This window comes from Mus caroli, unplaced genomic scaffold (assembly GCF_978045245.1).
Source record: "Mus caroli unplaced genomic scaffold, Mus_caroli_1 scaffold_6, whole genome shotgun sequence".
Taxonomy (NCBI): domain Eukaryota; kingdom Metazoa; phylum Chordata; class Mammalia; order Rodentia; family Muridae; genus Mus; species Mus caroli.
The window spans coordinates 97,419,225-97,437,498 of record NW_028227261.1 but is presented as its reverse complement, the minus strand read 5'-3'; the positions used below and the strand labels follow the sequence as shown (position 1 = coordinate 97,437,498).

At 45.4% G+C, this 18,274-nt stretch overlaps 1 protein-coding gene across 8 annotated transcripts in view; it reads right to left on the bottom strand.

Moving 5' to 3' along the window:
* The window catches only part of Ptpn3 (protein tyrosine phosphatase non-receptor type 3), a 150,524-nt gene that overhangs the window by 12,032 nt on the left and 120,218 nt on the right, over window positions 1–18,274 (bottom strand). For all 8 annotated transcript variants that reach the window (XM_085839269.1, XM_085839270.1, XM_021159376.3 and 5 more), the window contains 4 exons: window positions 15,286–15,446; window positions 3,049–3,139; window positions 2,720–2,781; window positions 1,761–1,907 (listed from right to left, as the gene is read on the bottom strand). In XM_085839269.1, the coding sequence (XP_085695395.1) occupies window positions 1,761–1,907; window positions 2,720–2,781; window positions 3,049–3,139; window positions 15,286–15,446 (461 nt within the window). The remainder of the gene's footprint in view (window positions 1–1,760; window positions 1,908–2,719; window positions 2,782–3,048; window positions 3,140–15,285; window positions 15,447–18,274) is intronic.

Below are 18,274 nucleotides of genomic sequence, written 5' to 3'. Positions count from 1 at the left end.
TGGGTCTAGGGCCACTTGAACATTCCAAACCTGACACTTGTGATCTGTTTTCACAATACAGAGCAGGGAACGAGATTAGTGTTGCTGGCCTCAGGTGCAGGGCTTAGGAGAGAAGAACACTTGGGCTTTCTGAACAAGGTTTTACATTTGTTTTGTTGGTGCACTTTGAGAAAAAAGTCTCAATGTAGCCGAGGTTGGCCTTGAACTCCTGATCCCTGTACTTCTTTCTGCCTCTCAAGTGCTGGCTTACAGGTGTTTGCCACCGTGCTTGGCTCTGTTTAGCTCTTTTTGAGACTTTTACACATACTTTTACCTTTGGCAAACGATACTGGATTTATGTCTAAGAAACACTAAGAAAATAAACGTTAATAACATTAAAGCAAAAAAAAAAAGTTAGTATGAAGAAACTAAAACTACGAAACAAATGCAGTCATTAAGGTATATCCAAATTGATGCTATTGGGACTGCTGGCTAACATGTGTACAGCATTAATGGTGATCACTTGGGTGTAACAGCACATGTGTTCTCTTCTAGCACCTGGGAGGCTGAGACAGGAGAATTAACATCAGCTTGGTGTATAGAGTAAAACCCATTCCCCCCAAACAAAACAAAACCCACACAAATAACAGCAACAACAACAAAATGAACATGTACCAAGCACTCTTCAGAGGCTTCCCGTAGCAGCCAGCTCAGTGCCCCACAGCCCTGAGAGATGAGTGATATTTTCCTTAATCACACGGGTAGAAGGGACAGCAGGAACTGACCCTGGCTGGCTGGCGGGTCCACCTTCTTACCCATGATGCCAAGTAACCTGACTGATAGATGGAGGCACTTTAGGAAAACAGAGGGTGCAGCCCTGTGAGCTAGCTTAGGGAGCTAGGAGTCTCTTAAGTTCAAAACAGGGCCCAGCAACTCCACCTCTTATTCAAACAAAACCAGACAAGAATGAGGCTTTCAGACAAAGATTTGAGCTGAGCTGGAGAGCATGGGAATTTCAGCTGCACTGCAGACAGTCTCTCACAATGAGGGGGTAGGCAAGATGGAAACCGGGAAGGTAAGAACAGATGCTAGGATTAGCAGGCGCCCTTCGAAGCATCCTTCTCAGTGCCTCAGAGAACCAGCATTCAGGAAGAGATTTCTGCTGTCCCTTGGGCACTTCAGTTTTCTATTCTGATTTGTGGGATGAGAAGAGGCTCTGGCTAATCTGTGAGTGACAAGAAGCTGGGAGTCAAGGCTATAGCAGAGAAGCGAGGCATCTGAAAGTGCTAAATTCCAATGATGATGATGATGACGTTTGGGGGACACTGGAAACACGTAGCCCTCTGAGCTCTTTATATATACGTTCTAGCTTTCCCCAGTCCTCCCAATGTGGTGGGCGCTGGCACCATCTCTACTATACATTCAAGAAAGTGATTCAGACAGGCTAATAACTAACTTACTCAGGAGGAACTATGTTTTCAGCCCAGTCCAGCCCAGTGTTGGATAAAGATGCCAGGAGCCAAGGGCATGTATATCAGAGCGAAGAGACATTGCCTCGGCAGACTACAGTCTTAATTGTGTGAGATGAGACATTGATCACAGGCAGACAGAGACCCAGGCGACACAGGGGTTTCATAGATGTACGTGAGGACGTAGGCAGGAAGTGGACTTTCTCATCACTGCAGGTGTCCATTGGAGATTTATAGGTCGGTAGGAGGCCCTTTCCAGCCCTGAGACTCATGTTCCACAATGGCACGGTAACTGGAAAGGAAGCCACTTACCCGCCCTCGCTCGGTGAGAGTCGTCAGCATGACAACAAGAGACAACTTCTGATCCCAGACAACTTGCCAAAACTGTGCACAGGTGTTTGGCAGCGGTCCCTGAGTGGCAATGTACTTGTTCACAAGGTTAGCAGCGGGCATCTCCATCTGTTGGGAGAGCAGGAAGGTTATAATCTATAGACTGTTCACTGACGAAGGTGAGCAGGATTCTCCGTTTACACTTTCCTAATAGCTTAGCTGAATCCTACCAGAAAAAGATCTTATCCACTCACAGTCAGAAAGAAAAAACAAAAGGCGCAGCAAAAAGCCGCTTCCAAATTTCACCATAATATGACAGAGCAGTGAGTGAGACTTCTGAGAGAACCAGTTTTTACAGGGGGTACTTCTGCAAAGTCATGGTTTAGCACATGAGGGCCCAAGCAGCCAGTTCTGCCTCTGGGCTAGCTAAGGGTAGTTTTCAGTGTGGTCGATTAAAGTTTGCTGCTTCTGGCTTTAAGTGGAGAAATCTAAGTTCAAGTAAGCTGTCCATGATGAATATGTCTCCACAACAGGCCAACCTTTTCCTTTTATCCCTCTCGGGTTATAACACACACACACACACACACACACACGTATATATGAAGGAAGTGTTTCTTTGACTTAGAGGCAGAGGGACACTAATATCACATGGGCAAAACACAGAAAGTTACCAACACACCAGCAGCAGAGGGAAATGGCAAGAGTCTGGTATATAGGTGGAGATGGAATAAGGTTTGTGGCTTTTCAAATTATTCAGTGCCCCTTTGCACCTCTATAAAGTGAGATCACTCATTGTCCCACCAAACCACTGGACTACAAGGATGGAGTGAGTGGAAACATGCTCTGTCGTAGAAAAGTCCCCCTTGCTGGCCCCACCCTCATTACTAGGATCAGTGTGTCTTTTTTTTTTTTTTTTTTTATTGCCCAGATTCCCAGCTTACGTTCACATAACTGGCATTAATGTAATCTTCATTTCCCTGCAATAATACCCGGGTGGTGTCATCTGTGGGAGAGAGAAAAATTTACCATTTATTCTGAATGTTATTTTTATCATCCCAAGTAAACAAGGGTTCAGTTCCCAGCCCCATCTGCAGCTCTCGCCTCATTAGCATAAACACTATTCCCCAACTGTTCTGAGTCTGAGATGGCTGCAATAAAGACGATGGTGTTTACAGACACACTGAAAACCATTCCAGAATCCCAGACAATCTGTTTTAAAAAGGAAGCATTATCTCATGTAGGGGAAGGAGGCATCAGGCCGGATACTCACAAGGCAACACATCTTTGTATCGGTTTTTATCCAAATTCTGAGGCAGCTTTGCAAATGTGACGGCTAAGCCGGGCTTCTTTCTGTAGAGTTGCTATTGGACAAATAAAGACATTTTGAAAACCCCACTGCTATTTAAAAAAAAAACAAAACAAAAACAAAAACAAACCATGAACACATATCCTAATTGCAGAGGTCTTCTTTCGAGACCACCTCCCACCCCCCAATCTTAACAGTTCAAAGTGATCCTATGCTACACAAAAAAAGAAAACCTTAGAAACTCTGGTAGAACAAACCAACTAAAGTCTTAAATATACTTAAACTTGAGCATCTGTAGGGGAAAGAAGTCAGGCAGGGGTTGAGTCACAGACAATGGATCCAGGTAAGGAAAACCCTATTTTTATGACAACTGACAAGTGTGGGAGAGATAGAGGGGAATTCTGACTCACCTAAATTAGTCTAAATACTACATTTTCCTCAGTTTAATGGAATGAAACATATTCATTGCTTAAGAGCAAAAATACTTCATTCACCGTTTCAGTAACACATTCCCACAGCCCGTAACACCGATCCTGATATAGTAACTTCATTTAAAGAGACATTTCCCTACCTATACAATTAGCACTAGAAATGAAAAATAAAGCCTTCTATGCACAGCCTGGATGCGTTGATGCAGTAGCCCGGTGATTTTCACTGCAGCTGTGGGAGGTATTAGTAGGAGTTCTCTAAGTGGCAGGGGGAGGTTAAGTGCTTGGCCCAAGATCGAAAGTAAAGCCTGAAGGAAGTGGCCACACCCCCTTCTCATGTCTATACATCTGCTTCCACAGTTTTCACAACTGTCACCAAGCCCTCACGCAACTGCTTCTTAACTCCCCAGGAATTTAAACTCTTATTTTTCCCTTCTCAATGTTGCAAGGGATACTTTTTTTTTTCTTACTGCAAATTTGGCAAACTCAGACTGGCACTGAACTAAAACAAAAACCAAAAAACCAAACAAAAATAAAACCGTACTTATAAAAGTCCGAGGTGGTCTTTTCCTATCTTCCCAAGCTTATTATTTTCTGCATATACATGCATGCAGCTATACATAAGCATATTTGTAAAGATGCACATACATACTACCTTCTTATAATTTTTTTTTTATGTTTTGAGTGTTTTGCCTGCATTGTGTTTGTGTACCGTGAAAGTCTGGTGTCCATAGAAACTAGAAGAGATCCTAGAATTCCCTGCAACTGTAGTTACCAGTTTTGAGCCTTAACGTGAGTGCTGGGTACCAAATTGGATCCTCTGAAAGAGCAGCAAGTGCTCTTAACCACCTCTCTAGCCCCAATATTACCTTCTTAACATCAAAAGATGAGACTGCAGTCCACAGTGGTATTTCTCATGTTATCCTCAACAGAGACAACATATCTTAAAGTGATAGGTATTTGTGAGAGTTAGTCTTGACTGTCAACTGGATTAAGAGACACTTAGATTGGATCAGTACACCTCTGAATATGTACTTTGCAAGGAGATAGAGCAACATTGAGTGTCAGTGGCCATCCCACAGGACCAGGATGGAGCAGAAGGCAAGAGGAGGCTGTCTGTTCCAGGCTTCTCCTTTCTGCTTCCTGGCCGCCGAGAGACAAGCAGCTCTGCTTCATATTCCCCGCGCCTCGATGGCTGTCTTACCACAGTCCAGAAACCCCGGAGCCACACAACCATGGGCCAGGACTTCTGAAACCATGAGCCCAAGCAAATCCTTGTCTCTTTCAACTGTTTCTCTTGGGCATTTGACACAGCAACAAAAAGCCAACATATCTAGGAGTGGTGGCGTATGCCTTCAATCTCAGCACTTGGAAGGCAGAGGCAGGAAGATCTGTGAGTTCAAGGCCAGCCTGGTTTACGGAGTGAGTTCCAGGACAGTCAGAGAAGTACAGAGAAACTCTGTCTTGAAAAAGATATAATAAACAAACAAAGCAAGAAAAAAAAAGCAAACACAAAATTCCTCGGGGAGGGGGGGAGGGGAGAATTTATTTTCTTTAACTCTGTATTCTACAAATCTCTAACAAGACAAATGCTATGATGCATCACAGAGGTCTTTAATTCTCACCAGCCAAACATTTCACAAGCTAATTTAAACCAAAAGATCTGAGCATCTCATAGCCATCGCTCTGGGAAACAGCTGCAATTGTGAAGCCCGCTTCATCCTCATTATTAAACAGTATCTGTTTCCCATATTGCAAGCTATTCTCCACATCGATGATTTTTAATGGCTCAGAAATTTAATTATTATAATTTACCTTCATTCTTGGTCTACTTTGCTATTAGTCCATTCTACAATGTTTCCCCTCTGGTAAACAGCCGAGAACAGAATCACAGTGCCTGAGCATATCTGCCAGGACTCTGATGCAGATAACCAAACTGCCCTGCAGGAATGAATATTGATCTGGTCACCAAGCTATAGCCAGCATCCTTAAATAAGATTTCTTTGCATTTTGAACAGGGAGGCTGAACACCCACCCCCAGAAGTATTTCTGTGTACTGTATTGTTTTATAAATTCCCATTGTTTAGGTCTGTTGTGGGTTTTTTTGTTTTTTTTGTTTTTCGAGACAGGGTTTCTCTGTGTAGCCCTGGCTGTCCTGGCACTCACTTTGTAGACCAGGCTGGCCTCAAACTCAGAAATCCGCCTGCCTCTGCCTCCCGAGTGCTGGGATTAAAGGCGTGCGCCACCACGCCCGGCTTTGTTTTGTTTTGTTTTTTAAATTAGACTAACTGCATGAAACTTATCAGAAGAGAGTTAACGTGGAGATTCAGGATCATAATAATGGTATTGTACCTATACCTTATACATCTACTGGATGTTTCGAATTTGCCAGTTCTCAAAGAACTCAGCTACTGACCTATGACCTATAACCTGGACAGTTTCAGCACCGAACAATCTAAAGGTAGCTGCTGAAGCAACTCTAAAACCTGGTGGGCTTTTATAGACAGTACGTACATTCTAGAAATGAACTCATGGTTTATTGGAGGCTCTGGCAGAATTCTAGCAGAGATGTCATAGAAGCCAGTCACATTTATCTACATGGCATTTTGACTCTAATAGAATAACTGTGTGGAAGGAAAATCCAATTACGTGAATAGAAACTGAACCTCTAGCCTATAGGTAAAAAGATAGGTATATTTCCAAATAACAGAAAGATAAAATAAATGCAATCCATCTGAGTTCAGGCAGACAAACACAGACCCAGAAAAAGGTGTGATCATAAGCTTTTACTTGTATCTCAGTAATAATGACCTGCTGATAGAATTATAAGGTGCAAGGTAACCTTTTTAAAAAAAAATTTCCTGAATGTAGCTGTGGTGGTTTCAGGAAAAACAACCCCCAAAGGCCCACATATTTGAATACTTGGTCCCCATTTGGTGGAACTGTTTGGCAAGGATTAAGAGGCGTGGCTTTCTTGGAGGAGGTTTGCCATTGGGGATGGGCTTTGAGGTTTCAAAGACATTCCCAGTGTCTGTGTCTTCAGGTTGTGACTCAAGATGTGACCTTTCAGCTATTGCTCCAGACCCATGCTTGTCTGCTGCCATGTTCCCTAACAAGGCAGTCATGGACCCTAACTCTCTGAAACTGGAACCCCAAGAAGACCCGGGGTCCCTCCTGCTATACAGCTCTGCGCACTCTCTCCTCTTCCTCCCTCCTAAGCTCTTACTATGAATCTATATAAGCTTGTCTCTAAAATCAACACATGCACAGAAAAGGAGTACAACAGAAAACCTATTTATGTAATTGAAAATTACAGAATTTTCAGAGGCGGAAACGTGAACACGTAACAGTGAAGACGGGTTTGGCTTCTGCAGGGTCTGACAGTACTCTTGAGCCTGCATGCCCTTGGGAAAGGTTCACAATGCCTAGGCTGGAAGCTGTTCAATGGGTAATGGGATTCCAACACTGAGTCTCAGCATCGCCAGGAGCTGGCCTTAAGAACCGATATTTCCAACTTTTCTCAGGACCCTAGGGTGGGTGTGAAGAGCCTGCTATGAGACAGGTCAGAGTTACAGGGGAGTGAATTATAGGGCATCTTCATGGTAGTGGCCACAGTTAGAGACAAGGCTTTTAAGAAAACAACGGAGTAGAAAAACATACTTTGCTTTGATTATTCCAAGGCACATCCTCTGAATCCTGTCCTACCATAGTAAATGAGAGCCACCAGCAGCAGAAACATTCTTAAAACCTCAGAATGGGGTGGATAGATAACAAGGGACAGGGAAAGGAAGGGAGCAAGAGGAGGTGAGGGGACCCTGGCTAAGGAGAGAACAAAGTGCAACTAGCCTGTGTCAGAGTGGTGATTCTTTTTCTTATTTTATTTATTTTTTTATTAGATATTTTCTTTATATACATTTCAAATGCTATCCCAAAAGTTCCTTATACTCTCCCTCTGCCCTCCTCCCCTACCCACCCACTCCCGCATCTTGGCCCTGGCATTCCCCTGTACTGGGGCATATAAAGTTTGCAATACCAAGGGGCCTCTCTGAGGTAACCCAATCACAAAAGAAGTCATTAGATATGCACTCAATAGAACACCCAAGATACAATTTGCAAAACACAAGAAAATCAAGAAGAGGGAAGACCAATGGGTAGATGCTTCATTCCTCCTTAGAATAGGGAACAAAATACCCGTGGAAGGAGTTACAGAGACAAAGTTTGGAGCTAAGATGAAAGGATGGACTATCCAGAGACTACCCAATCCGGGGATCCATCCCATAATCAGTCACCAATCCCAGACACTATTGTATATGCCAGAAAGATTTTGCTGAAGGGACCCTGTTATAGCTGTCTAGTATGAGGCTATGCCAGTGCCTGGCAAATACAGAAGTGGATGCTCACAGTCATCTATTGGATGGAACACAGGGCCTCCAATGGAGAAGCTAAAGAAAGCACCCAAGGAGCTGAAGGGGTCTGCAACCCTAGAGGTGGACCAACAATATGAATTAACCAGTACCCCCAGAGCTCGTATCTCTAGCTGCATATGTAGCAGAGTGGTGGTTTAAAGATGTCTGCTATCTTCACCTGTTATGGTTTATACATGCTCGGCCCAGGGAATGGCACTATTAGAAGGTGTGGCCCTGTTGGAGTATCAGTGTGTCACTAATGGGTGTGGACTTTAAGACCCTAATCCTAGCTGCCTGGAAGCCAGTATTCTGCCAGCAGCCTTCAGATGAAGCCGAAGAACTCTCCTGCACCATGCCTGCCTGGATGCTGCCATGTTCTCGCCTTGATGATAATGGACTGAACCTCTGAACCTGTAAGCCAGCCCCAATTAAATGTTGTCTTTATAAGAGTTGTTGTGGTCATGATGTCTGTTCACAGCAGTAAAACCCTAAGACAGCCACCATTCAAATTTGGAACACATGAACAGTGTCACCAGAGGAACTGGCTTGAACTGGTGAGGTTGAACATGCTCAAACCCCAGAAATCTCAGAACTTGAGATTGAGAAGACTCATCCAGAGACCATCAGGAGTGAACTGCCTCCTCCAGCACCCTCCACCCCCCAGTTTCTGTGCCTGCCTCAGAACAAGTGGGTTAATTAGTTACATAGCACAGCACCTGGAATTCTTCCCAATGCAAACAGAGCATCACCAGCATCTTAGCCTTGGACAATAGAATGTATTTACCACCCCCAATTCCATACCACTCTCCAAGGTTCATAGATAGCCCCTGTCCAGATGGAATAAAGCCCACAGTTATTTCATCAAGAATTGTCTGAGACTGGCTGTTTTGTTTTGTTTTGTTTTGTTTTACTGAGCTGTAACACTTGAGGGAAGGCTCTTTCCCACAAGCACTCACCCCGGACCTTGGACCTGCCTGCCTGCCTGTCCAGGTTCCTGCCATTCACAGGAGCTTACATCAGAGTGTGGACCCCTGACATTACTGCTGCAGCCACAGCCAGGTGGGACCCTCCATGAATGCAGTGTGGCTGTCACACAGTAAGTGCTCAATAAAGACACTGCAGTGTAGGGAGCTGCTATTTTACAAAGGGTTAGAAGAGAGGCTAGTGCCAAAGTTGGGGTCAAGGGCTACAATTCTTATTGCTTGGAAGGCGAAGGCAGGAAGATCATCACAAGTTCAAGGACAGGGTTATACACTGAGCTCAAGGACAGACTAGAAAACATAGTGAGGTCCTTTCTCGAAGAACAAATAAGTAGGGGCTCAGTGGTTAAGAGTACTTTTTGCAGAGAGAGGGCATGGGTTCGGTTCCTAGCTGATAAGCGTCTGTAACTGCACTTCCTGGGAATCTGACCCTCACCCCTACTCCCACCTTCTGACCTCCACAGGCATCAGGCGTGCATGTGGTATAAAGACCTCATACAGACAAAACACTCAATAACATAAAATAAATGTAAAAGAAAGAACAGACAAATAAATAGACAAAAACATATAAATAAATGGCTGGGGATGCAGATCAGGGGCAGAGCACTTGCCTAGTATTCACAGTCCCTTAGGTTTAATCCTAAGAAAGAAAAAAACCAAAACCAAAGGTGTAAGCCACACTACCAGAGAGCGACAAGCCAAGCTTTCTTAGACACAGTGCCATAAGTAAGCTAAGGAGAACCTAGTCTCAGAATGGCACCAAGACGTGGTTTTCCTGGTACTATGTGGTAGGAAGGGGCATCAGCACTTTCTCCTCTATGAGCAGCTTACCCACACTGAGGGCATCTCTTCTCCTCTGTACCTGACCCCCCCCCCCCAGAGGTCAAGACACCGTCTCCAGGGTACCTGGGGCTTCTGCTGACCTTTCCATGCAGACATGCTGCAATGGGACAGGTGCCAGTGACTCTGGGATCCTTAATGGTCCCAGGTGCACGTGTCTGGCATCCTAACACAGACAGACACACAGGACGGGACAGTATATTCTCTGGAAGCATGGGATGAACACACTGCATGTAGGCACATTCAAGGGCTCCCATGTACTCTGGGTTTCCCATGGATACTCTTTCTTTCTTGGTTGTTTTTTTTTTGGGGGGGGGAGGGGGAGAGGTGAGGAGTGGGGAAAGGGGCATGGCTCTTACCACTTAACCCAGGCTGGCCTGGAACTCATGAAGATCCACCTACCTCCTGAGTGCTGGGATTGAATGTGTGCCACAATGTCTTTCATCTTTCCTTTTTTAATGAACACAAGGAAAACCAAACCAAACCCTGGGCCAGTGAGACAGCTCAGTGGATAAAGGTGTTTGCCACGGAATCCGGTGACCCGAATTCAACTCCCCCAAACACACACCAAGACGGAAGTAGAAGAAGATTCCGCAAAATTGTCCTCTGGCCACCACATGTACAGTGTGGTGATGTGAGTGTGTGTGTGTGTGTGATGTAATATAATGCGTGTGGTAATGTGTGTGTGATGTAATGTGTGTGCAGGCAATAATGCACTTTTAAAAGAAAAAAAATATTTTTTTTTGTTTTGTTTTCTTTTTTGAGTGGGGTCTTATTCTGTAGCCCAAGGTTGGCTTTTAACTCTTGGTAATTCTCCTGCCTCACCTTCCCGAGGCTTGAGGATAGGCATGAGGCATGTAACTTAGGCTGGCCTAGAATTCTCCACCCTCCTTTTTCAGCCTCTTGATTATAGGTGTGGGCCACCACATCTGATGGAAACTAATTTTTTTAAATGCACTCTTTCCAGGAATCAGATCTAATCTTGAAGGTACAATTGTCCTTGCTAATTGCAACATGGACTGATCTCAGTCTCTGGTGAAGTGTTGCTCAGCTCCTCCAGCCTTCCAAATACAAATTCTGTAATTAACTGCAGGAGCCCCTGAGTCACTTGTTTTGACCTTAATGGGCAGTTCCTTGAGTGGCAGCGTAGGCGTCACTTAAGAAACAAGGGTCAGATAGAGAGAGGACTTGGTTTTGGTACAAATGGATGATGGAGGTGATTCACAAAGTTAGGTGGGGTAGAAAAGACCCTCAGTGGCCTCTCCTGGATACTGCTCTCTCCACCCACCCAGCTATCCATCCGTCCACCCACCCACCCATGTAATGATTCATCCACTCACCTGTCCACTCCCCCACCTCCCCAACACACTCATTTATCCCTCCATCTGTCAATCCATCCACCCACCCATTCACTTGTCCGTTCGTCCAGGGAAGAGGTTATTCCCTTGCAAAGCTCATTTTCTATCACCTGAACTCCATGAGCCTCCAAGGAGGCAGGAGCTAACAGTAAACAAGCAGGGTGGGAAAGAGCTGAACTCTACTCAGTAAGTGTGAGCTGCTGACAATGATTGGACCATTGCTCAGGGTAGTCTCAAAACCTCAAAGCTCCTGGGCTTAAGTGATTATCCTCTTGCCTCAGCATCCCGAGGAGCTTAGACTACAGGTGTCCAATACCTACCCACCCAGGCATAGTTTAGGGTTTTGCTTGTTTTTAGATTCATTTTATTTTTAGTTGTGTTTATGTGTGTGTGTGTATGTGTGTGTGTGCATGTGCAATTTGCACACACGAATATAGGTGCATGAGGAGGCTAGAAGAGGAAGGGTCAGAACCCTTAGAACTAGAGTTACAGGATGCTCTGAGCCACCCAACATGGGTGCAGGGAACTGCACTTGGGTCTTCTGGAAGCCCAGTATGTGCTCTTAACAGCTGAGCCACCTCTCTAGTCCCAGGTCGTTCTTCATTTTTGACATGGTTCTAATTCTAGGGCTCTCCCTGATGAGGTATGGGCACTGGATGGGCTCCTTTACATCTCTGAGCCTGCTTTTCTCCATTTCTAAGGGTGATCTGGGGTTGTGGTCGTGGCTCAGTGGCAAAGTGCTTGCTGAGTGTGGCAGGGGTCCTGGGTTCAGACTTTGGCATGGAAAGAGTATACAGATCGATTCTAATAACGCCCACCATATTTATTTCACAGAGAATGTGAGAATTAGTGTAACATGCGAAACATCCGCAGTAGACTGCTAAGTGCTTTAGAAATGCTAATTGCTGTTCTGTTACACAGGGGACCAAATGCCTTCTGTTTACTGAGAGAAAGGGATGAAGGAATCCCCTGAATGAAAAAAAAAATGTTTAGAATAAACCTTAGAAGAGTGAGGATTGGGGAATCTGTGTAGAGACCACAACCCGAAAGCTGGCGCTGTGTCATGGAGGCGGCAGCATGGATGCCTGTTGGGGCCAGGACCTTTTTCCTGTGCTTGCCCACAGAGCTGAGCAGTCACTAGCTGAGCAGCCCACTTGTCATGGTCCTGCGGGGTGGGAGGAACCAGACAGCCACAACTCTGGAATTGACAGCCTAGGGCTCCAAGTTTAGTGCCAAGTGACCATACCTTCTGCAGGCATGGCATGCTGATGAAGGCTCTCATGGTTTATAAATAATAACAGCTATTAATTTTCATAGTCCTCTTATCACAGGCCAGGTAAAGCATTAAGCACTTATCTCATCTAATCCAGGAGACACCCAATCTATAGACAGGGAGGCAAGAGCCATAAAGGATGGCGCTAAGTGGGTAGAGCCAGAATTTAAAGTCTGTCTGGCTCCATGTGGCTAGACAGCCTCCTAGACGGCGGTGATGTGGATGCATCTAATAACAACTTCACAGGTTGTGGACATCCATCTCAGTTTCTTAGGCCTGTGTACGTGGTGGTTAAAAGAACAAGCTTGAGGTACTGGTATCTTGCCAGGGTGGCAGTTAGGCTCTGTGACGTCTGTGAGCCCTTGGAACACACACTTAATCTCAGATTCTCCTCCCTTCTGTGTGTTACGGGATGAAACCACACCTAACAGGGTGTTATGAGAATTCCAGAAGCCGATGGATGCCCTTACACAACAAGGGCTCACTGAGGCTGCCTTTCCTGTTTGGTCCCTGTGCTTGAGTAGTATTGGAAGACATCCTTCCCTTCCACCAGGGATGGTAGTTTCACATGATGCTCTCGGGAGTCTAGGGCTCCTTGAGGATCGATCAGTGAGGGACACTGGGAGAACTCTGTGATCACAGCAGCTTCATCGCAGAGTAGTCAATATCTCAGAACTCACTAAGACATTATTTAAAAGAAGAGCTTCCTAGACCATGAAACCATGTACCAGACTAGAGTGCACACCCTAGATGTACACGTTCTATAGGCATCTCCAACTACAATCTCTGACGGAGGGCTGGGACAGGCAGATGTGACACAATGGACCTGATACCATCTCCACCTCCCTCTCTGGGATCAATTAATGCATCCAAACCAATCAAGGACTAGAGGCGGCTCACCGGACAGATGCACTTGATGGGTGGCAACCTGAGTTCACTCTCCAAAACCCACACACAAGAAAGGAAATGACTTCGCAAGGCTGTGCTCTGACTTCTACATCTATGTCACAGCACAAGCCCACTTCTACAGCATTCACTAATAATAACAAATTAATGCCCCCAACATATACAAACCCTTAGGTGACCTTGTTAAAGAACCAATGTCCAGTAGCTGTGGGGGACATTCATGTCCCCCATGTGATTTCCATACACATGGCTACAGGCTCACTCTTTAAGAAATACTTTTAAAAGACTTTCAGAAGCTAATGAAATCACTGCAAGGAGAACCTTACGGAGGCCCCCTGTATGGAAAAAGCACACCAAGATTGAGTCACAGCACAGAGGTGGCTTTAGGCAAAGGACACAGTTCAACTGTTTCCAAGGAGAGCCCACAGTGCCTCCTTGTGGATTCTCAGCCCAACTGGAATCACCAGTTGCCAGGGAACATACACTCACTATTATAAAATCTGACCCTATCTTGCTTTTAGTCTTACATGCAGCTTCCTAAATATACCAAAAGTAGGCAGCAAGCTCCTAGTGGCTAGAATCCCCCTTCTCCATCCCTCATCAGGTTCCCAAAGCACCTCTGATACTGTCTGAGTCAGCATAATGCCTCTCCCAGTTCACAGCATACTCAGCACCAAAAGGAGAAACCTCGCGTGTCGTTTCAGTTATTCTGGGATGTTGGCGTTACCATTTCTCATCCAAACATCATTGACACTCGATGCAAGCCTTTATGCTATTTGTCCAGACAGCCAGTTAATAGAAAAAAAAAGGGCAAATCTTCTGTTGGTGGGGGATGGAAGGGAAGAGAGGCCAACCTTTGCTTTTTCTCTCACTGAGTCCTTTCCATTGTTCAACTCCCCCCCCCCCCCAATCATTTACATGCTGGCCCCCAGGCTACCATATGTCGAGCCTTTTGCTTAAGGCTTTCTGCTTTGCATTCCTTTTGGTCTGCCAGCCGCAGGAGCTTTCTTCCTGAGTCACCCTGCAGTCAAATACATTGGACAAACTGCCTGCCTTTCGGAAACTTTCTAGGGTTTATCTAGTAAACTGTGCGTTGTTGACCTGTTTCTCAACCTAGCTGGAGTTCTTACATTGTGAGCGTAGACCATGCATGACACTGTTAGAACTCTGATCCAGTTCCTTTTACCAGATTCTCTGTGTTCTTTCCTCTATTCTCCCTGCCTCAAGTCCCCTTCTGAGACAGGCTCTTACTATGTGGTCCAGGCTAGGATCGAACTTGTGGTCCTACTGCCCAGCCTCCAGCATACTGAGGCGCCATACTTTTTTTTTTTTTTTTTTTTAATCTGTTCACTGTGTGAACGACTGCTTTCTTCTACCTCCAAACTTGGAAGATGAACACATTCTATTTTCATTTGTTTAGTGGTGGATAAAACTGACTTAAAAGCAGGTCGACTTCTGCTTTTGGGGGTGGCATGCAAGGCCTCTCCGGGTGCTGCTACATTATCCCACATACCGCAGATCCATTTTTTCCTGAGAAAACAGGACAGACTTTAAATTTCTGTGATCTGGTAGCCTTGGAGGGCCAGACACTGTGCCCTTGTGGGAAGATAGGAACTTTCTAAATTCCCACGTATACTTGGCCCCCGTTCTGTGGATGGCACCATTTCCTTTCCTGTGGTGTCTGAGCTCCTGCTGGCAGCTCTGCAGATTCAGAGGCCCCCATCCTCAGCAGCCCTGCCTGCAGACCACGCTAGGAGAGAGTGGGAGAGCTGAACACCTGGGAAATGTCGTGGGTCCTTCACCTGCTGCTCCATCACACTGAGCCTTCGAGACGGTTCCATCAGTCCTTATTCTGCTCCTCCTCACTGAGACTCTGCTGCCTGAGGCAGAGTCACCATGACCAAGGAGACAGGACCATGGTCCAGCTTTGCTGCCTGCTACTCAGCTCACATTGTATTACACAGCGAATGACAGTAACTGGTTGGAGACTCCGGTCCTGGATCCCCTTACCTCAAACTGGATCAACACTGTACCGCTTTCCAGACCTTTCTTCAGCAGCTCCATGGATCCCTCCAGACTGTCCCCACCCTCTGGACATGCAGGAAACATGGCTTCTGGGAAAAGCTGACTCAGCTCATCTTCCGATCTGATCTCCGCCAGCGAGCGCACAGCTGGAACAAACAGAACAGACAGGAGGTTGGGCCGGGTCACTCTGCTTATCGGCCTGGGACACCACATGTGGTAGTCATTATTTGTATCCAATGTCACTTGCAGGTGAGTGAGCGTGGTACGCTATGGGTGAGACGTGGGAATGAGCATTGTTACAGAAAGGACTCATGGGTTGGGAATACAGCTTAGTGGTAGAGAGATTGCTTAGTATGTGTGAGGCTTTAAGTTTGGTTTCCAGAGCCCCAAAGAAAGAAAGAAAGAAAGAAAGACATATAGAGATTGTTTGCTCTTTGGTTCTCACCTGGCATCTTTAACATAGGCAGTCTTCCAGGGACATGGGAGGCCCAGGCTCTTCCATTATTATTCCCTGCAGTCTAGTTTCTTTTTACAAAAAATTTAAATTATGTTTCCATTTATCATTTTCTGTGCCTGTGTGGGAGTGTGTGTGTGGATGTCAGGGATAACAGGGTTGGTTCTCTCCTACCACATGAGTCCTAGGGATTGAACTTAGAACATCAGAGTTGGTGGTGGGAGCCTTTCCCTGCGGAGCTATGTGGTATAGCATGTCCCATTGTATTGTTCAAGAGCTTAGCTTTTAATTTGAGATCAATTCTGCTAAGTGGTTAGCGCTAGTGCTAACATCTCTATACACCAGTCCCCCCTTCCCCCTTCCAGATCAATTTCTCCATTCGTGTCAAAATATATGGGGAAAAATACAGGCTCAAGGTCTCTTCCTTCTTGTGGGTGTGCATGCGCACATGCGTACAAAAGTTGACACCAGGTATCTTCCTCTCTCGCTCTCCACCTTATACTGAGGCAGTTGTCATTGGACCTCGAATTCAGTGAATTGATTGACTAGTCAAATTAGCTGCTTGTTCAGGGGGTCCCATCTCTGCTGCCCATGTGCTGGGATAATGCACCCTGTTTTTTACACGGGTGCTAGAGACCTGAATTCCCATTTTCACCCTGACTATTGAAGCATCTCTCCAGGCTTACCCTTCTCTGCCTTATACAATATTTCACCTCAGATGGCATTATTCATTTTACTTCCTCTTCCTAAATTTGAAACTTTAGGATCATTTCTGAAGATTGCCTATAACTCCGAAAGGGAAATTACTCCCTCACTGAACATTCAATGGCTCCCTATACCCAAGGAAGAAAGTTTACATCTTTACTTGACTTTTAAAGCCCACAGTCACTGGCCAGAACAAATTAGTTTTTCTTGTGCTGTGTGGTTTCTGTCATATTTGCAACCATTTGTGTTAAAAAAGTTGACTTATTTTTCTTTAAATCAATTCATATTTCTCACTTGTATGTCTATGCTAGAAATAATATTAATATTACAATTACAGTTGCTTGGAAACAGGTAGTCTCTAACAATTCATGCTGGGTGGGTTTTCCTTACCTCTAGCAGGTACCAGTCCCTCATGGCCCACAAAGGTAGCTTTTCCTGTGGGCCTGGACACCCAGGATGTCACAGATGGTGGACTGGCACTTTGGCCCCTTATCAGTGTGTGGCTGTGACAACCATATGGCAGTAAGGCAACTGCTTCTCCATCCTGTGGCTTTGCTCTCTGGTTTTTCGACATGGGGATGGATGAGAATTCCTGTACTCAGGGATTCATGAGGGTCAAAGGGGATGCCACCATAAAGTGGTCAGCACAACACACACTTTCCTTGGTGTGTCCTGTTACTGCTGAACTCCCACCAAGCCTCTGAGCTCTAGAAGGTGGCTGGGATTTGTAGCATGGGGTGCCAGGATAGGGACAGAGAAGAGCTAGAGGCAGCCCTAAGGCCTCCCAGAAGAGGTGGGGTGAGCACGGCTCCAGCTGGCTCAGGAACAGAGAGCAGAGCATTGGGTTGTGTTGACACCAAGGCCAGACCTCCATTCATGTTAGTATTTAAAGCTATATAAGGGCCAGCAATATGGCTCCTTAGGTAGGCATGCTTGCCACCAAACCTGACAACTCGTGTTTGATTTCAAGGACCTTTGACCTCTCAGTGCATGCACACACAGTAATCATGCACAAATACATACAAAAATAAAATGGATAGATTAAGGTGACTAGAGAAAGCCTGGAGTAAATTTATAGAGAGGAGATGAAGTCCTGAGTGGTGTTATTGGTACCTCGGGCACAGACAGATCAAGGCAATTCCTTAGACCCATGAAAAACCAGAATAGCAAGGCCTCTCTGTGGTCCAAGTATGAGTATTTATGAACAACTGGCCAGGGTTTGCAAAAACTAGTAACCAAAGCTTCTTCCTCTTGGACGTTTACTTTACGAGACTGCTCGCTCACAGACACTGCCTATGGAAGCTAGCTAACTCCACCCTCTGTGCTGCACACAGTAAACACACTGAACCGCTAGGCTGCTGAACTGGTGGTGCCAGCTACCAGAATGAACATAGTTCATATACCCAGCTGTCCTGTGTGTCCATCTTTCCTTCATTCTCTTGCCATCTCTAGTGAAGGGTGTTCAGCTCAGTATATTAAAATAATAACTGCAATAGGAACAATATTTAACAATCCTTTCTTTTTTTTTTAAAGATTTATTTATTTATTATATGTAAGTACACTGTAGCTGTCTTCAGACACTTCAGAAGAGGGCATTAGATCTCTTTAAAGATGGTTGTGAGCCACCACGTGGTTGCTGGGATTTGAACTCAGGACCTTTGGAAGAGCAGTCAGTGCTCTTAACCACTGAGCCATCTCTCCAGCCCAACAATCCTTTCTTTACTTATCTACAGTACATCCCCTCATTCCCCAGTGCCCTGAGGATGCCATTGAATCTGCATAAGACTACCTACACTCATGTTATGTCAGAGCAAT